The sequence below is a fragment of the Octopus sinensis genome, linkage group LG4, assembly GCF_006345805.1.
Source record: "Octopus sinensis linkage group LG4, ASM634580v1, whole genome shotgun sequence".
NCBI lineage: Eukaryota > Metazoa > Mollusca > Cephalopoda > Octopoda > Octopodidae > Octopus > Octopus sinensis.
Window position 1 is genome coordinate 114,560,544 of NC_043000.1, and position 22,500 is coordinate 114,583,043.

The following is a 22,500-nucleotide window of genomic DNA, read 5'->3' on the forward strand; positions in this document are numbered from 1 at the left end:
GGACAATATATGCCTTATCAACCTCATACAGTACATATTCAAATCCTGGTATGTTAATAATCCTTGACGATTTTTGTGGTCATTGCTTTTTTGTATATAGTATATATATATATATAATATATATATATATTATATATATAGATATATATATATAGTATATATATACCTATATACTATATATATATACACGCACATATATATACATATATATACATATATACATATATAATATACACACAGATATATATATATATATCTGTGTGTTATATATATATATATGTATATATGTATATATATGTATATATGTATATATATCTGTGTGTATATATATATACACACGCACACACACTCACATATATATATATATATGCAATTTATATATGTATATATATATATATATGAAAAAATACATACATATATATATGTATTATACGCACACATATATATATGTATGCGTATGAAAGTGTATGTGCGTGCATGTATATGTATGTATATCAAAAATGTATGAACATATATTTACATACATACACACAAATACACATATGTAGGCATTTACAAAGGGTATGTGTGTGTATGCATGTGCGCAAGTTAGTGTATCTAAGCGTGTATGTGTGTGTGTGTGTGTGTGTGTTGTATTGTCATAAAGTACTGTGAGAAATGTAGAACATTATATGCCTTATCAATATCGTCCAGTTCATATTTAAATTATGATACGTTACACTGGTTCGTGCGCTTTTGTTAGTGTTTTTTCACACATCCACAAATGGGGCAGGCACACATACCACACCACACACACACACACACACACACACACACCACACACACACACACACTCACTCACTCACTCACACACAAAAAAAAAGAGACAGGCAGAAATATAGAGTAAGAGGTAGAGAAGAATCGTACCCAGTATGCGACTCGTACTTTATTTATCGATCCTCAAAAGCAAAGTTGATATCAGTAGAAATCACAGTACAGGTAACTTGGACAATTACTGAAAAGATATCCATCGAACGTTCCAATGTTTCGACTAAACAATTCGTCAAATATTGTTCTTTTATATGTTCCAGGCGGTTTTCTGCTACTCGTTAAATAATATTTACGCATTTGATTCCCAATTCAAAAAATGTTTTCGGTAGATTAACATCTAATTTCCATTGGTATCCATTATTCGTCTAATAACACTCACTTGCCCAGTAAATAAATTCAGAATAATGTAACGAAAATAATGTATTTGGAAGCATCAGTTCCTATGATTAACTATAATTCAAAGGTTACCGAGATGTACTTGCATAGCGAGTGACCTGATCCGAGATCGTGTGCTGGAACGAAAACAATTGCAGCGTGGAAGGTGTTTATAAGCCATTTAAGAAACACACAAAAACCGTTAGATTCACTTCAACATTTAAATTTAATTTGTCAAAATGTTTTCGTCGCTTTGAGACCGCGACCTGTTCACTGACAAAACTCCGTGCTGCATTGTAATTCTAAAACATTGTAATTGTTTTAGAATTTATGTAGAAATCAAGTTTGACGTTGAGTAAAAGTCCTTAGTTTATTTTAAACATACAAGTAAGAAGATATCCTTACTTAGCATAAAAGTGAACTGAAATGCTCACCACGTATATACCGGAAAAGTACATACTGAAAAACTTGCTGTTGGTTCGAACTCATTTGATTGCGTAACATATTACAAGCGCTGCAGTACTATTCCGTTGCTAGAAACAGAAGTGGGCAAAAGTAGGTATATAAACTGAATAAGGCGGCGAGCTGGCAGAATCATTAGCGCGCTGGACGAAATGCTTAGAGGTATTTCGTCTGCCGCTACGTTCTGAGTTCAAATTCCGCCGAGGTCGACTTTGCCTTTCATCCTTTCGGGGTCGATTAAATAGTACCAGTTACGCACTGGGGTCGATAAAATCGACTTAATCCGTTTGTCTGTCCTTGTTTGTCCTCTCTGCGTTTAGCCCCTTGTGGGTAGTAAAGAAATAGGTATTTCGTCTGCCGTTACGTTCTGAGTTCAAATTCCGCCGAGGTCGTCTTTGCCTTTCATCCTTTCGGGGTCGATTAAATAGTACCAGTTACGCACTGGGGTCGATAAAATCGACTTAATCCGTTTGTCTGTCCTTGTTTGTCCTCTCTGCGTTTAGCCCCTTGTGGGTAGTAAAGAAATAGGTATTTCGTCTGCCGTTACGTTCTGAGTTCAAATTCCGCCGAGGTCGTCTTTGCCTTTCATTCTTTTGGGGTCGATTAAATAAGTACCAGCTACGGACTGGGGTCGATATAATCGACTTAATCCGTTTGTCTGTCCTTATTTGTCCTCTTGCGGGTAGTAAAGAAATCGGTATATAACTGAATGGCACCCCATATCCCCAGAAATAAAAGAAAGAGGACTTCTATTGATGTAACAACCCATACAAATCCCTTAATCGACTTATTTCTCTATTTCTTAACATATCTCATATTAAACAATTGAATGCCGACATTTGCCCATCCCTTGTATAGTTTGAATGTTTCTTTAAAATTAAAATACTATATAAACACTAAATAAATACATAATTATATATACATTATATAAACACACAATTACAGATGTATTACGATAACACAAACAGTGACCTCAGCAACAACACACAACAAATATAAAAAGATAGTGAAATTAACATAATTTAGCTGACGATGCGTTAAGCGCTTTTATTCCTCTATCTGTAGAAAGTGACATCATCGTTTGTTAGAGAGAAAGTGAAAGAGAAAATATGAAGGGAAAACTATCTTGTACTGTTGATAAAACGCCATCTTGCCGGGAATTAAAATTAGAATTATATTTCCGTTGTTAGAATCTTCAGTAAGAAAAGAATCGTTAGAATTAGAATTTTAAAGAATTTTCTAGACAGTATAGGCGCAGGAGTGGCTGTGTGGTAAGTAGCTTGCTTACCAACCACATGGTTCCGGGTTCAGTCTCACTGCGTGGCACCTTGGGCAAGTGCCTTCTACTATAGCCTCGGGCCGATCAAAGCCTTATGAGTGGATTTAGTAGACGGAAACTGAAAAAAGTCCGTCGTATATATATATATATATATATATATATATATATATGTATATATATAAATCGTTAATTATGCATCTTCATTCTTTGTGATTTTCTATATATATATATAGACAGATATATACATGCATATGAATATATATATATATATATATATATATATATATTATATATATATATATATATATATATATATATATATATATTTGAGTAGTTGAATGAATTATCTTATTAAGGATAATTCGAAAGATAACGGATACCTGGGTAGTAAATTCACATCAGAAAGAACACACGGTTGAAGTTACGTCTCTAGGGCATAGACTACGTGCCTTCGTGCGGAAATTTGTATGTTTATTTTAAAAATATAAGTTTATGAAAGAATGGAGTTGAACGACTTGTTAACAAATTTCCTTTATTTTCGACATATGTTTCGAAGGCTGCATATTCCTAATTCGAAGGAATAACGAGTACATTATGCAGATTTCTCATAAGGAAAGGCAAGGAACTTATGCCGACATCAATTATCGCCATGGGTTCCTTGAGAGCAGTCAGCTAAAGGTTTTTTGTGCATTTTGATGTCGACATAAGTTCCTTGCCTTTCCTGATGAGAAATCTGCATAATGTACTCCTTATTCCTTCGGAATTAGGAATATGCAGCCTTCGAAACATATGTCGAAAATAAAGAAATTTGTTAACAAGTCGTTCAACTCCATTCTTTCATAAACTTTATATATATATATATATATATATACATATATATATATATATATATATATATATATATATATATATATATATTATATATTATATATTATATATATATATATATATCATCGATTAACGTTCGTTTTCCCTGTTTGCATGGGTTGGACGGTTTGACTGAGGTCTGGAGAGCCAACGGCTGCACCAGGCTCCAATCCGGTCCGGCAGAGTTTCTACGGCTGGATGCCCATCCTAACGTCAACCACTCCGAGAGTGTAGTGGGTGCTTTTTACGTATCACCGGCACAGGAGCCAATAAGGCGGGCCTGGCTATTTACCACACAGCCACCCCATATATATATACATATATGTATATATATGCATATATATACATATATTATATATATATATATATATAAGTATATATGTATATATTATTATATAATATATATATATATATATATATACATATATACATATATACATATATATACATATGTACATATATGTATATGAACGTGAAGGCGCATGGCTCAGTGGTTAGAGCGACGAGCTTACAATCGTGAGGTTGTGAGTTCGAATCCCGGACCTGGCTGCGTGTTGTGTTCTTGTTATTATTTTGTAAGTTTTTGCATAAATGTCTCGGATCCCATCAAGCGTCCAATCAAGCAGCTCAAATGTTGGTAAGAGTACTGGCACTGCAAACACATTATGGGTCACTGTTTTATTGAATGCAGAAAGTTTTGAGGTTCAAATTTTGTTTATTCGGCAGTGATATTCTTTAGTGACACGTGTTTTGTTATTGGTGCCATAGTAAGATATATTTTTTTATATGTGTGTATGTATATATGCATGCATGCCTGCATGTATGTATGTATGTATGTATGTATGTATGTATGTATGTATGTATGTATGTATGTATGTATGTACGTACGTATGTACGTATGTATGTACGTATGTATGTTTAAGCAGAAAAGACAGACAAATAATAATCGGTGTAAAAAATACATTCACGTTGAAAATTGGATACATAATTATATGATGTAATCAGGTCTTTCTTTACAGCCGTTTCGGATAAGACTAATGCTATAAACATGCATATTATCTAACGAAGTCTGATAATATTGGATGTCTATAGGCCACCACAAATTTCAAGAGAACCGCGGATCGAATTTAAGTTGTTTTCATCAGAAGACACTGACATGTAGCTAAGTAGAGAACAGTGTTTATCAATATATGTCAGTTCAAAAAGATTAGGAAGATAAGACATGATAAGAAACATGATAAGGAAGATAAGACATGATAAGTAGAATTACTGAGAATTGTTACTTAAAGGCAGAGGATCACTTCTTATTTTTCATGTTGAGAAATCATTATAAAATAGTCAAAAGAACATACATATATTTTCATATAATTCTTTTATACCTTCATGAGATAAAGGTCCTTAAAATCTCTGGTAGCTATTTCGTTCAGTTTCTGGACTCTTCAGCACGACAAACGTCGAAAAGAGAAAGGGTTCTAGATAAAAGTATTAAGGCGGCGAGCTGGCAGAAACGTTAGCACGCCGGGCGAAATGCGCAGCCGTATTTCGTTTGTCGTTACGTTCTGAGTTCAAATTCCGCCGTGGTCGACTTTGCCTTTCATCTTTTCGGGGTCGATAAATTAAGTACCAGTTTCGCACTGGGGTCGATGTAATCGGCTTAATCCGTTTGTCTGTCCATGTTTGTCCCCTCTGTGTTTAGCCCCTTGTGGGTAGTAAAGAAATAAGTATTAAGGGAGAGAGAGAGAAAGAGAAAGAGAGAGATAGAGAGAAAGAGAAAGAGAAAGAGAGAGAGAAAGAGAAAGAGAGAGAGAGAGAGACAGAAAGATACAGACAGACAGAAGGCCGAGTACAGGGTTACTAAGGATGCTAGTAATGCCGATCTCACGCTCGATTTGTATGTAGATTTGACGGATGACCTTTGAGTTGTTGCTCAGTCCACCTATTTACGTCGATAGCTTTTGATTTTTGTCGTATCAGGGTACACGCCAGGGTAAGATCCCAGAGTGGTATGAATGGTATAGTTGCCGGGGGCTTGAACTTGAAACAGGAAGTATTGGTTTACAACGATAACTAGTAGCAGATCATATTTGATTTCATCTGGCTATATTATATAAATATATACTGATTTACATATGTGCATATGTGTGAGATAGAGAAAGAGACACGCAAAAAGAAAGAAAGAAAGAGAGAGAGTGAGAGAGAGAGAGAGTGAGAGAGAGAGAGTGAGAGAGAGAGAGAGTGAGAGAGAGAGAGTGAGAGAGAGAGAGTGAGAGAGAGAGAGAGGCACAGAAGAAAAGAATGAGAAACCTGTGCCGTCTGCACAACCGTAAATTATTCAGAAGTCTAAGAGACGCCATTGGCATAATAAACCCTAATTAAGTTTGTGATCTTTTTTACAACCCCACGGCCCCCTTCGTTTTCCGTCTTCTTTGTCAAGAATACTTAATTTTTCACCGAGGAACAAACTGTCTCTATTTTATAAATAATTGGCTAGCTTTCTTCTAACTCCCACATTAACCCTTTTTCTTCTTCTAAAAGCAACTGGTCCCTGAAATAGCAACAATTAATTGGTATTACCTATTCCCACCACACATTGATAAGTCTCAATTCTTACACTTCGCACCTCCCCGTCTTCTCCCAACCACCTCACACACATTCATTCTTGATATTTGTTTACTCAAAATGTTGTTATTCTCCTTTCTCTCAACAAGGTGAACGTCCTCTTGCATCTCTATTACATACACTTTTTATTCCATTATGACATCATGCACACTATGTGGTTAACGCGTATCATCTTCATTATATTTTGTCACTATCACAAACGCTCTCCCATACTCGCTATTACATCTATCTTACCAATATCCTCCGAATAACTAATACTTCACTCACTCTCTCTCTCTCCAATCTTATACACATTTACACACCGCTGTTCACATAACTTCCACTAGAGAATCAACAGCATTAAACCACGATTCAACATGTTCTCATCTACAGAAGCAACTTAGCTTCATCTATTTACATTCACCATTGTTCAATCATCATGCTTTGCTAAACGCATACATATTTATATTCTCAGCACACACACACGCACACACATACGTACGCTCACACACATGCACAAGCGCACACACATACACACATACACTCATACATACACACTAACACCATATTCTCCCTTTTCCTACTTTCTATCTTGACAAAGGACAAACTGCCCGAAACGTATTTATCGCTCCCTTTCCTTCACTGTGTAGTACACTAACTTTGCACCGTTGTTTGTTTTACAATAGCTGTACCTAAGGTAAAGGTTAAAGCCACTAAAAAAAACAAAACAAAAAAAACATGCAATTTGTTAAAAAGTTAAAACAAACAAACAACAGTTTAATGTCCCCAGTGAAAAATTTTTAAATTTCTTGACCAAACACCTAAATGTATATAAATTCAGTAACACAGTTGCTGATGAGATCACGTTTCGTTTTAATAATATATGCGAAGCTGAAATGTTAACGGTTGTAAAAAGCGGAGTGTGTTTGATGAAAAACGAGTTATTTACGCCTTACTTTATCTCTTTCAAGTTTTCCTTGTTGGCACGAAATGCCGAGAGAGAGAGAGAGAGTGAGAGGGGGGAAGAGAAAGAGAAAAAGAAAGAAAGACAGTGTTTGTGCGTGTGCGGCTTTTATCTGTGTAAGTGTGAATGTCTCATTGAGTGTGTTTGTGCGTGTTTTGTTTTTATGTGCTGGCATGTGTATGTGTGTCTGTGCGTGTGTGTGAGTGTGTGTCTGAGTACGTGTCTAGCCTGAGCGTGTATCAGTGTCTATGTGTATGTGTATATACATGTTCATATGTGTATATGTATGTGAGTCTATGTGTATATATGCATATATATTTTTATATATCTGTGTGTGTGTATGTGTGTGTATTTGTGTGAATATATGTGTGTGTATATGTTGTGCATATGTGCGCATGTTTGTGTACGCATGTGTATGTAATTGCATATATGTATATAATTATAATATGTATGCGTATATATATATATATGTATATATATATATATATGTGTATATATATATATATATATATATATATATATATATAATATATATATATATATATATATATATATAATATATATATATATGTATGTATGTATGTATGTATGTATGTATGTATGTATGCGCGTATGGGTAAACTTTAGCTGGGTGGTCTAGTTGGCAGCTTTCTGAGTGTTTATCTCTCTGTTAAGTTGTCGAGGGAAACTGTGTGATTGCTCGATCTTCTAAAAATAGCAGCACAACATCACACCTGATGCCATTCAAAATGGAAGAACACATTAGATCGACGTTTCTCAACCACTTTGTTTCCCATTTTATTCGGGTGGACCCTCATAGCCATTCGACATGCAAAAACCCTATAATTTTTTTTAAATAATTAAATATTATTAAGAATTGTATGATAAATTAAACTATTTATAACCAATTTATTACAATGAAATTTTAACAGTTAAAAAATTGGCATTCCTTCGTTAGTAGGAGCAAACCACCAATAGAAGAGAATATGACCAAAGACTGTGTGTACTCCATCCTATGCAGCTGTGGCAGGTTATACAAAGGCGAAATGTGCCGCCCCCTCAAAATAAGGGTAGAGGAACATCGCAAAGGTGTGACAGGAGGAGATATTGATAAATCGGATTTATAGCTGATCATGTATGGAAAAATGAAGACCACCTCCCCCAATGGGATGAAGTTAAAATAATAGACAGAGAACACTACTGGAAAATACGAAAACTAAAAGCAGCAGTACATACAATAGGACATAACAACCTCCTAAGCAGACCGAGTGCTGATATGAATAGCATATGGGAACCGGTATTAAGGAAGGATAGGAGAATATTGGACTTATAAGCCCTAAAATTAACTCAATAATTGCCCACGGACATATGGTGTAGTGGTTAAGAGCGCGGACTACTAACCCCAAGACTCCGAATTCGATTCCAGTGACACGAATAATAATAATAATAATAATGATATTAATAATAATAATAATAATAATAATAATAATGAGAACCCAGGTTCGAAATTTCCCCAAGACACGTTGTGTTAACAACAAACAAGATGAGAACGAATATCCGTCAAATATAAATAATGTACATAACTCATTATCTCTTAGATATAGAACTGAACACACCTTCACTCACTCAGTCTCTTTCTCCCTCACAAGCACACACTCTCGTCCTCTCTTTCTCCTCTCTTTCAAATTCCTGCTCGCCTTCCAAAGAGGAGTAAAAAAAGAAAAAAAATTTCGGAAATTAACGAACAAAACCATGTAAATAACACCTATACTGCTAGAAATAAGAGCTGAAGGACTTTGTTGTTGCTATCAACGCATCGTCAGAAAGATCGGCACAGATCGCCAACATCTGGAACAACCAAGCTGCGAGCGTATATGTTTACTTCCTAAAAATTGATGGATGATTTAGCGAATCGCTAATGTGTATACAAATAATTAAATGAGGCAGCTAATTAGCGAAGTTTAGCCAAAATGGAAAACAATAAATGCCATTAAAAATGACTGAGGGTGTAAGAACATTTACACTGCTAGCAAAATATATATATAAGAAACCTTCTCACTGAGTTACATTTTTGTGAACCTTAAAGTAGAAAATAATCAAATTCCTATATCGACAACATCATGACCTGAAGTTAATACTCCTGAATAAATTACAAACTTTTACATGTTTAACTGAATTCTGAACAATAACCTCTGTCTTCCCCAAACAAGCAGTTTAAATCACTTACATTCTTTTGCGAACCATAAAAAGCAATCCCACGACCTGGAGCTGACACATCTAAATACACACATCTGATTACGAGGTTTTATACACATGACTGAACTCTGAAGAATAACACAACTCCAACTTAAAATGATAAAACCTTCTATAATACCTTTTTATCAGAACACAACCTAATTATGATTCAACATATCTCATACGTTGAAAAACAAAACTTCACAGAGACCATATAAAGTCAAGATGGAATCAAATCAATTAGGGAAGAACTTCGAAGTCACTGTTACTACTATTTTTGTGAAAGTGTAATAAATACGTAATCTACAAAAGCGTGTTGAGTAACCGTCCAGTTTAACACAAAATTGTAATCAAATTGACTTAAAAACGAACATTAATATATATCTATATATATATAAATGTGTGTGTGTAAGATTATTTTTTGACGGCCTAGCTTAAGGTAGCAAACACGTGACCTAAGACCTTTCCGTGGTCACTTAAAGGTCAGTCCTCTGTTTAGGATTTGACCTGCAACCTAGCATAGTCTATATAACAGGGGCCATTTCCTTTCTCGCTCTCTTTTGTGTCAGCCATGACCAGGAGCAACACTTCACTTTACCCTTCAGTCACCATTCTTTCATTCTTATGCTTGTTTCAGTCATTTGACTGCAGCCATGCTGGAGCACTACCTTGAAAGGATTTTAGTCGAAAAAATCGACCCCAGGGATTTTTTAAAGCCTAGTACTAATTCTAGCGATTTCTTTGCGAAACTACTAAGTTATGGGAATCCAAATACACCATCAATGGTTGTCAAGCAGTGATGAGGGGACAAACACAGAAGCAAAGACAACACACACACACGCACACACAAATATTATATATTCGACGGGCTTCTTTTAGTTTTCGTCTACCAAATCCACTCACAAGGTTTTGGTCGGCCCAAGGCTATAGTACGAGACGTCTACTCATGTTGCCACGTAGCGGGACTGAACCCAGAACATGTTGTTGGGAAGTAAGCTTCTTACGAAACATCCACAGCTATGCCTACCGATCTGTGTGTCTATCTATCTATCTATCTATCTATTATCTATCTATCTATCTATCTATCTATCTATTTATCTATCTATCTCTCTCTCTCTCTCTCTCTCTCTCTCTCTCTTTCTCTCTCTTTCTCTTTCTCTCCCTCTCTCTCTCTGTATATATATATATATATATATATATATATATTATATATATATATATATATATATATATATATATATATATATATATATATAAAGAAGCAACAAGAGATCCAGAGGTAATGCAGCACGATCGTTTCATGCAACTCCATTTAATTGAACAATGCAATCATTACATCAATTTAAAATGCAGAGTAATCATCAGCTGCACAAATGCATAGAATTTAATTAAACTAGAACAGATGGACACATTAGTATAATTATACCGACCATGCTGTCTAGTATAGAAGTTACTGTTCTAATTTAATTAATTTCTACGTCTTTGTGCAGCTGAAGAATCCTCTGCATTTTAAATTGATGCAATGATTGTATTGTTCAATTAAAAGGAATTGCATAAAACGATCGTACTGCATTACCTCTGGATATTCTTGTTGCTTATTTTGATTTTAATCACCTTAATTTGAAATTGTATGGATAATACCGTACTAAATTCTGGTGCCTCAACTTAAGTACCATATTCATCTGAATCTAAAAAAAAATTATATATATTGATGATGGGAGATAATGAAAACGCTTGGAACATCACACACAGACACACACACACACACACACACACACACACACACACATACACGCAATGTATACATATATAGTGTAGGCACATGCATGGTGCAGTATTGAATGTATCGTCAGTGAATCTGTGAGTGGAATGTGACCTCATTGTTTGAATCAATACCACCACTCCCTCTAAATACAAACGCACACGCACACACACGCATAGAGACTTCGTCATTCATTGTTTCATGTAATTTCACTCGCTAAAACATTTTAATGTCGACAAGCAGACGTTGACTCGATGATTAGTTATCACCTCAACTCACAACCGAAAAGTCATTGCCTTCTACCGCCCACTATGTTTGTGGTGTACGGAAAATAAAATTCGCCACGACTCACGTACGCTATTCGTGATGAAAATTAATATTTAAGTTAGTACAAATATATAAATATATTTTATGCAGCGAATATCAAGAATCTAAATAAATTATAATTATTTATATTGGTTATTGCACTATTGTTATCTTTTCTTCCTCCCATAATTATTTTTTGATTAAATTTTTAAAATTCTCACTGTATTGAATACGACATTAACTTCACTATCGCTTTACCCGAGGATGGGTACCCTGAAAAATTTATATATATATATATATATAAACACAGGTATTCTGCCACAGATATAACAAAAGGAAACAATGTAAATATTTTGGTCTCCATTATTGATGTAAATTTGTTTTAAAATGGTTCAACGTTTGTGTTTGAAGTCTATGCGGTCACCCGACGAGAACGGTTTCTTTCAAATTAATGTAATGTTTTCATTAATCAATTAAATGGAGCCGCTTGTAATGGTTGTAATTGCTTTCTCGGTTGTCAAGGCAAATGATAACTGGCAAAGCAACAGTGCCCTAATGCTGACATTGGATACAATGACCTGATCTACAATAATGCGCTGATTGAAATCGAGGACGCCCTGCTCAAAATGGGTGGGGCAGCGTTGAACACATTCGGTTTGCTGTCCTCATTGCGACAGGACGTTAACACACTCCCACCGAAGTTACTTCTGGAGTTGTCGTATGACGCTGATGGCCTTGCGGAGTACCTGAGAGTAAATGAACCGAAATTGCTCCCTGATCAGAGGCTGGTGTACGAAACTGTTGAAAAACATTTTTTTCCTCAATGCTGCTAGAGGTACCGGCAAATCCTTTGTAACACAATTAATACTCGCTAAGATTCGTCGCGAGAAACAAATTGCGCTAGCCGTTGCTTCCTCGGGAAACGCTGCTACGTTATTGCCTATTGCCGGGAGGTAGGACGGCCCACTCGGCATTCAAGCTGCCTTTACATTTGGTGAGGGCCGAGGTTTATACTTGCAACATTGGCAAAAATTCAGAGGAAGCTAAGTTCTTAGATAGTACCGTCTCATTGTATGGGACGAATGTACAATGACTAATAAGGGTGCCCTTGAGGCACTGAACCGGTCACTGAAAAGTATCAGGGATTCTACAGCTTCTATGGGTGGTGTAACTCTATTGTTTTCAGGAGATTTCCGGCAAACCCTTCCTGTCATTCCTAAAGGGAGCCGGGCTGATGAAGTGAACACATGCCTCAAGTCATCCACCTTGCGGCTCCAGGTTAAGACCTTAAGCCTAAGCACAAACATGCGTGTGCACTTGCTTGGTGATAGCACGTCTGCAGCATTTGCTGAAGACATTTTACCCCTTGGAGAAGGCAAGATCCCTAGGAATGATAGGGGCGACATATCCATCTCTGAACTGTGCAACACCGTGGACAACCCTTCCGATCTGTTGGAAACAGTGTTCCCCAATCTGGAAAGTAATTATGCAGGCATCAATTGGCTCAGTGAAAGAACCATCATGGCCACCAAAAACGTAGCTGTCAGTGCTATCAACGACCAGCTCATAAGCCGAATTCCGGGTGAGGAGCGCATCTACAAATCGATTGACCGGACCTCTGACCCTCAAGACATTTTCAGTTACCCTATCGAGTTTCTTAACTCATTGGATCCAGCAGGGCTCCCACCTCACATTCTTAGGCTAAGGGTTGGATGCCCAATTATGCTAATCAAAAACTTGCTTCCGCCTAAACAGTGCAACTGGACCCGCTTAGTATTCAAGTCTCTGACGCCCCACTTGATTGAGGCCACCATTGTTACAGGGTGCGGGAGGGGTGAAAATGTTTTCATTTCAAGGATGCAGCTTTATCCCTTGGGGTCAGACATGCCATTTAACTTCCGCAGATCGCAGTTCCAGGTGAGACCATACTTCGCCATGTCCATCAACAAATCCCAAGGCCAAACACTATCGGTGGCAGGCATCCATTTGGGGGTTTTCGATTCAACCAGGATAAAAATTAATAAACCGATTCCTTATAGGATTTTCCACTAAAATTGGCTACACCCCATTTTCAACCATAACTTTTACCAATTTTGACACATTTTGCTCAAACTTGATGCCAGCATTACTTAGGACTCATGGGATCTTTGAATGCTTTAAGTTCTTAAAAAAGCCCCCACAAAAAAATCGATGAGTGGAAATAATCGATAAACCGATTCCTTATGGGATTTCCTAATCAAATTGCCTGCAACCCATTTTCAGTCAAACGTTTACCAATTTCAACGGATTTCGCTCAAATTTGATGTGGATGTCACTTATTTTGGTTTGAAATAAAGCGCTTGATTACTTAACAATCCTAATTTAATCCCGGGCAACGCCGGGCTATACTGCTAGTATATCATAATATGTTTATATATAATATTTTGAATACTACTGTATGTCACTAAAAATACATTAACAAAAACAAACGTTACTTCATGGATAATTAACGAAGTAGAAAGAATACATTTATTGAGATATGTACACCCTGAGGTTGATGGATGCGCGCGTGTATGCTGGAATGTATGTACATGTGCGCGCGTGTGTGTATAAACGCACGAGCCGTTACGCAAATACGTATACATGTACGTTTGGATTTTATAGGTGTATGAGTGAACAGGTATAGGAATGAACGTATGCCTGATACTGTATAAATGTGGGTACATATGCGAACGTATGAGAGCACGTGTGTGTGTGTGTGTGTTTGTAGGTCTGTGTGTTGTGCGTGCAAGCGCGCCTGTATATATATATATACTTATTATATATAAGTATGAATGTATCTATCATAGGTGATACCTGACAACCTGGTGTACTATTGATGTAGCTCGTGCCAAAATTTATACAACTCCTGCTTAAACATAGCTACAACCTTAAAATGCCTGCAACGAAAGAATTTTAATATCATTATTCAACAGGTCTCATCTATATTGTCCCCCTCTCTGACTATTTCGCCTGTATTTATTCTTCCTTTCTTTTTCTAATATCCTTTCCTCGCTTTAAACTTAATCTAATTTTCCTCCACCGACCTCGTGCTATCAATATTACTTCCCCTTGGAGTAATATTGAATAAAAAAAGAAAAGGCTTTTCTTTTTTCTTCTTTTTCGTCCTTTCTTGTATATTTTATTTCTTTTGGATATCTAACAATAAAGACAATCGTAGCAAGATCTCATTCTCAAAATGAAGTGCGCGAATAATAACATTTCTGGCCAAAATCAAAATTTTTAGCAAGACACCACTTTATATATGAATATGCTTGATGTGACACAGACTGCAAGATTAATGCTACATAGTATAATGCACAGGATCCTCCCACCTATAAAGGACAGATACAGGATGGATCGAAACGATCGTCTACAAAATAAAGAGTTATACCAATTCCATCTCCCGTTTGCTTAATCGATTTGATATATATATATATATATATACACATAGTCAATTCAACGAACAAACAATTAAAAAACGAATAAAAAATAGGAAAGAGAAAAAAACGAGTGTGAGGGCGTGCATAAGAACTGTATTAATTTAACGCTCGGTGAAAGGAGAGAGTTTTTAATGTTTTGGGCATGGATCTTTGTCGGAAAAGAGAAAGGGAAAAATCCAAAGGAAAAGAAGGAAAATCGCCATATAAATATATGTCTTACTGGAAAGCAATAGTACTGTATTCCACTATTTAACAATTTTTTCTTTGAAAACTTTTTCACTGTTCTCGGTCTGATAACTACCAGGCGTTCAGACGAGTAATACCAGCATTGATGTAGTGACATTTGAAATTTTGTTTAGGTGAATCTAGCCGAAGAGAACTAATCAAATTTACGCTAACAAACGTAGTTTGGAAAGTTCGAAACTTAGGTCCTGGATTATCCACATCTGGGTTGTACATTTATTTAATGTTCTTCCTACAAGTAAGATGAATTTTTTTTATGTTCGCCACCCGCAGACATCTTTGCCAGTATATATATCCAGTATATTATCGACTGCTATTTCACACATCCTGTTGACTGTTCCTTCGTATGTGATAAAAATTACCATTCTCTTTTTTCATTATAATACAACACTCTAGGTGTTAAATAGAGAAGTTTTATCACCAAATACGTTAGACAGTAATTCTATGGTTTCTTTAAAACAAATTTCATTGGTTTTTTGGGGGGTGGGTAATATGAAATTACAATAACGTTCATGCTCTAACGGAGCAAATTTTCGCAATAACAATCTCACTTTTTGTCCGTCCTACCGTGATTTGCAATCTTGCTTAAATATCTCCTCGTACCTTATGTAGTACGATGCAAAAGTTATACCTTCCTCTGTATTATAACTGAATTCATTAATCGAGTTCGAAACACCGTCTGGCGAAAACGAACTTACCTCATTTTTGGGCTTCTCTGAAAATAGCTCCAATAATTGTTGTTGTAGTTGCTGCTGTAATAGTTGCTTCTGTAACTCCTGTTGCTGCTCTTGTTGTTGCTGTTGCAACTGTATTATGGAAGCTAATAGGTCTTTTATTATTTAAGAAGTTGTATCACAAACAAATTGTTAAATAACCTACGCGAACTTCGAAACCCTCATCGCCAGATGTTGTAATGTAATTCGTTACGTACAATAAATAAGATAACCAGACAACAGTAAGAACAATGTAACCAACTAACAAATCTCTTTACGAACCAACACTCAATAATCCTTGTGAACAACCGACACCTTCCGACTTCACTGCAAACTAACACGAACTTTACTCGACTTCTCACTTGGATCGTTTCTATTTATACTTTACTCGGACCAGTCCATCTCTCGCAAGGGGGCGTTGTAACTCTCATCACAACACATACGCATACACGTATTTATTTACATAATTGATGCTTTGTTTCTGAGTTGGATACCATCTCTTTCTCTGCTGGTGATGACTCTATAGAACAAATCAGAAGACACATACACACACAATCAAAACCGAATATACATATTGGAACGTGTACTTACGCTCGTAATTCTTTATTTCGTTTCTCTCTCATCTTCAACATATCCCGTTTTGCTTCCGCATAAGCTTCGCATGCTTTAACTTCCTCCTGTCACAAAAGAATACCATAGAAAGTTAACACTTCAAAAATATGTTTGTCAATTGTTTCTTTTACGTGAAGATAATCATGAAGCCATACTCTGAGTCCATAACATATCACCACAATATGGTCAGTGGGTACCTTTAATGGAGAGTACCTTCATTCTACTCGAATCAAACTACTGGTTCTCATTCTTTAAAGATTGGACGGAAAGGGGTGGGGGAAAGGGTATCTTTTTTCTTCCCAAATGTAAATAAACCCTCTCTGTGTTTAGCCCCTAGTGGGTAGTAAAGAAATAGGTATTTCGTCTGCCGCTGCGTTCTGAGTTCAAATTCCGCCGAGGTCGACTTTGCCTTTCATCATTTCGGGGCCGATAAATTAAGTACCAGTTACGCACTGGGGTCGATGTAATCGGCTTCATCCGTTTGTCTGTCCTTGTTTGTTCCCTCTGTGTTTAGCCCCTTGTGGGTAGTAAAAAAATAGGTTTGTTCAATCAGAAAAGAGATCGATGTAACTGCTCTGATTAGCTAATAAGTAAATTTGAATTTGTGTTACATGTATAAGATTTCAAAGTGTTCAAAGTTCCGATCACAAGGTAACGCAGTATTTCCCCCATTAACAAAAGAGCTGGTTCAAATCATTCTCTTGTAACATTTGAAAGTCTTGAATAATTTGTTTGTGATTGATTAACACTTCGTTTTTACCATTCACCAAATATATTCATCTGCCCGAAGAATTTCTAATCTGAAACAGGTCACGACCAAAGCGATTTGGCTTGTTTGCGGACAATACAGTTCCAGGAACTCGTGAATGTGTGAGAACAGCGAGTTACTGAGTGAAAATATATCCGTTTATATGAGGTTATATTTATTTTTATGCAATGGCTGTGTACGTCTCATTAGTACTGGACTGTGCATGTGTATGCATGTATGTGCATGTGTGTGTGTGTGTGTGTGTGTGTGTGTGTGTGTCTGTGTGATTACTTTACATGTGTGTGTGTGTATACCTTATGTACACCTGTGATTGTGCGTATATCTTCATGTTGTGTATATATGCATCACTAGATGTGTTTATGTCTCTTTCTTCTTTTAAATTATTTGAATTCGACTGACGAGGAACAACTTGGTTTTCAACAAAGAAACAAAATAAATGCCCAACCATACTACTTCTTGCTGACTCCAACTTATTCAGTTAAAGTGAACTTGCCCCACAATAACACCATACCTCTTCCTTTCCTGAGCACGCTGAAGGTCTGCCATTATATATATATATATATATATATACAGGATGCGTACGATATTTGAGGATAGATTTATGTTTATAAAAAAAAACAGATATGTAATAACAAATAACTTTATTTATCAAAAAATGTTATGAGGATAAAAATAAACCTTCTTTTCTATAAATCCACCTTCAGCTTCAACAACTGCTTCTGTATATGAGATCTAAATCATCTACATGCTCGAATCAAGTGGTCCTGGTTCATTTTGGACATTACTCTGAATATGGTAGCTTTCACAGAAGCTTTGGTGTTATGGGCGTTTTCATTGATCTCTCTCTCTCTCTCAACAATGTTCCACATGTAATAGTCAAATGGATTGTGATTTGGGGAATTAGGAGGCTAAGTGTTACGGATTATATGTTCATAAAAAGTTTCAGCCATCCATTCCTGTGTTACTAGAGCCATGTGTGATAGTGCAGAGTCTTACTGAAACACATATGACCTTCCATTGCATACACTGTTTATCCAGGGCTTAACAATTATTCCCAGGATCTCAGTGTAGGCGGTAGAGTTAACTCTAAGGCCTTGTGGAAAGAAGTAAGGATGTATCACATGTAAGGAGGCATCACAAAAAGTTATGTCCTCAAATACCTTACGTACCCTGTATATATATATATATAATCAAAATAAGCAACAAGAATGACTCCGGTAATTTGGTACGATCGTTTCGTACTACATCATTTTATTAAATGTTGTAAGTATTACAACAGTTTTAAAATGCTGAGCACTCATCAGAGGTTTTCCATTAATACAAAAAATTTCATATCAAGTGGCAACATTATGGAGAAGGTAGATACATAGACAAAGATGTGGATTTAAATTTTAAGAACATTTGAGGTAGTGGAGCCCATCAACTGACTGGCTAAGATTCAGTTGTTCCAGACTACTGTAAGGTTCTGAGAGGGAAGAACAAATGAAAGGAGACAATAAAGATTTTCTAATTATAGAAATGGGGTAAAGGGGATGTCATAGCTCCATATAAAGAATTTATGTAGAAGACAGCATTGTCACAACTAAATGCCAATTACTACTATTTGATGAACAGATTCAGCGTTAAGAGAACTAGGTCAAAGTCAAATGGTCACAATAACATTCACAGAGAATGCAGAGACCTTATAAACCCTATGCATATCAACACAACAGTTGGTCTATAAGTTCCAAGTACTTTGACACGTTAGAATAAAGGAAAAAATATAAATCTAAAAATTTATTCAAATTTGGAGAAAGAGACTGTCACTTATTATGAGTAGGCATAGTACTTATTAACTGGGGGGGGGAAGCCTTATTAATCAAGTGAACATATTAGGGGTCAAAATATATACTAAGAAAGATGGAAGAGGGAAAATCAAAAAAGGAAAATATTCATAGGTTTAGTAGAAGGCGATATTATATAATATGAAGAGAGGTAATTTAGAAGAGTAAATTATTCAAATTTCATGGATAGTGAGTTGATATTAATGAATTAAAATATAGGATCTATTGGAAATAAAATTTACTACCTGCGGATAAAAGTTAATTAGTTAGGTAAAAATATCTTAGGTTAATTATATATTAAGAAATGGGAGGGAGATAATCAAGATGAACCAAATAGTTTCCCTAGGGACATAGGATTAATGCTACTTCGTATTGGAAAACATTATATATATATATAGTTGAAATTTACAGAAAAACAAAAGATGAAGACAAGTGTATAAAAAACAAGCAAGTGTATTAGTTTAACGATCGGGAAGGTGAGAAAGTCTTTTACGTTTCGAGCATACGGTCTTCAACAGAAAGGAACACGAGGCCAGTCATGTCGTGCACACACATACGCACACAAACACTCACACACACACGCACATATATATATATATATAGGTGTGTGCGCGTGGTATTTAAAGTTAGAATGCACAAACAAATACAAAATACGACATTATTGATCGTAACTGATAGTTTCAAGATTACGATGGCCACCGTTTGAAGAAACTATACCGACAGGGCATTTGTTACTGAATATATTTAAGCTTCAGAGAAAGAATAAGTCGGGAAGGACGTGACATATGAAGAAAGATGTTGTAGGAAAATATACATTCTATGTTTTGTGGATAAGTCAGTATGATAGATGACTAGATAACCAGAACTTGGTCTATGCGCGGGTAGGGAGATATATTATGATAATATCAGCCGTGACTGACAGAGAATCTCACCTCTTCTTTCTTCTTTTCAAGTTCTCTAATCTCTGCATCCCCTTTTATTCGTTTCCTGCGTTCTGCAGCAAATTTCAAGGACTTCTCTTTTTCTTCTTTCTGCAGTTGACGGATTTCGCTCGCCCATTCCTCGGCTAGCTGGTTCAAATGCTTCTGTTCCTGTTTCTGGGCCTCTTTCTCTTGCTTTTTTTCGTCAATGTTGCTCTGGATTCTGTGAGGATAAATATAGATAGCTTAGTACACATCTCTCTCTCTCGCTCTCTTTCTCCCCCTCTCTTTCCCTCCCCCTCTCCATCTCTCCCACTCTCACTCCCTCCCTCTCTGTATAGATATATTTGTGTGTATGCATATGTATGTATGTATGTATGTATGTATGTATGTATGTACTTTTGAGAAATATCGAGTTGCACATGAGAAAGTAAGGAGGGATGTTAGGAAGGGCTTCGCTGTTACACTTCCAGATGGGAAGGGTTTTCCTATGATGCTGACATGCAGTGTCTGTGCAAGACCCTGCCTCAGTAAAGCTAGACTCAAGAGTCATCATCGTAGTCATAAACCGAGACAGATGAATGGGAACCTGGCTACTGGTGGTGGTGTAACACACCATACTAATCATATCTGTCGGGCATGTCGAAGAGAGTGTAATTCGGCAGGAAAACTTAAACGACATGCAAAAGTACATGAAGCCCAGTTACAACTACAGCCGGCTATTACCGGTAAAGGTTTTAGCTGCCAATTCTGTACAAGGCATTGTAGATCTTTAGCTGGGCTAAAAAGTCTCATTCGATCACAGCACCAATAACAGTTAAGCTTCGTGCAATGGCCATACTCGGTAACGAGGGGGCAGCCATGATAATAATGTATGTATGTATGTATGTATGTATGTATGTATGTATGTATGTATGTATGTATGTATGTATGGGTGTATGGGTGTGTGTGTCTGTGTATGTAAGCGTGTTAACCGGCCATAACGAAATATGCTCTCGAAAACATACAATACTTGTCGAAGCAAATGTATCATAGATACAGTTGACTGTCACTACAAGTTTTGATTCTCAAATGTTATTCAAGTATACATGCACTTTATAGTGAGAGGGAGAGAGAGATAGATAGAGAGAGAGAGAGAGAGAGAGAGAGAAGAGAGAGAGAGAGAGAGAGAGAGAGAGAGAAAGACTACAGACAGAGACGGAAAGAGAGACAGAGGCAGAAAGAGAAGGTAAGGTAAATAGAGAAGTACAGAGGTAGATGGTTACCGAGATAGCTATATTGATCAATAAATGTGCGTGTGTGCGTATGTATGTGTATAAATATATTTATATATATATATATATATATATACCCATATCTCGTTCACATAAACAATTACTTTTCCAAGGAGATCAGATTTAATGTCTTTCAATAATAATTGCCGCTTCAACTTAATCTTTACAGTAATATTTGGGCAATCAACAGCTCTTTGCCCTCTAATAAGCTCGTTTTCTACTTCTACCCACTTAAAATTACATGTGAAAATTGCAAGTAAAGTAGGTTTTTCCAACTGTTCTTACTACAGCCACAACATCTTGGTAGTGCTTCGCTATATATCCATCACTACCTACAAGTGAATTTGGCAGTGTACACCTATTTCTTTACTACCCACAAGGGACTAAATACAGAGAGGACAAACAAAGACAGACAAACGGATTAAGTCGATTAAATCGTCCCCAGTGCGTAACTAGTACTTATTTAATACCCCGAAAGGATGAAAGGCAAAGTCGACCTCGGCGGAATTTGAACTCAGAACGTAGCGGCAGACGAAATACCGCTAAGCATTTCGCCCGGCGTGCTAACGTTTCTGCCAGCTCGCCACCTTAGGGGTTAGGGGCAGTGTATACCTGTGACTTGTAAGATCAGCATCAACAGTGTAAACAGTATCTGTAAAAATTCTGTTCTCGATGTCGCTTGATGGCTGCGAATGTGTTTTAGACGACAGGACTTTAACTTGTATTCATCTCAATACTGCTAAAACAAACGTTGTCCATGGTGTAATATATTAACTGATAGCAAACAGAATGAAGCAATTAAACTATATACGGGTCATTTGCTAGTTGACCATCTTATCTAATGACACAAGATGCCAGCTATTTGAACCGGAAGGAAGAAACATGGCTGCATCATTGGATCATAAAATTTATGAGAGTCACTAACAGTTTTCTAAATTTTCAATCTTATTTCCTACTCTAAAACCTGTTATAATCATTCTTTGTGAATTATGTGCTCCTTCTTTATGAACATCTGGCATTAGTATGG

General features: G+C 36.4%; 1 protein-coding gene across 1 annotated transcript in view; it reads right to left on the minus strand.

The window, feature by feature from the left end:
* LOC115210563 (coiled-coil domain-containing protein 173-like) overlaps window positions 1-22,500 on the minus strand; it is an 82,808-nt gene that overhangs the window by 18,702 nt on the left and 41,606 nt on the right. Inside the window, exons 5-6 of the mRNA XM_029779165.2 lie at window positions 20,212-20,422; window positions 16,667-16,752 (exon numbers count right to left, since the gene is read on the minus strand). Of these exons, the coding sequence (XP_029635025.1) occupies window positions 16,667-16,752; window positions 20,212-20,422 (297 nt within the window). The remainder of the gene's footprint in view (window positions 1-16,666; window positions 16,753-20,211; window positions 20,423-22,500) is intronic.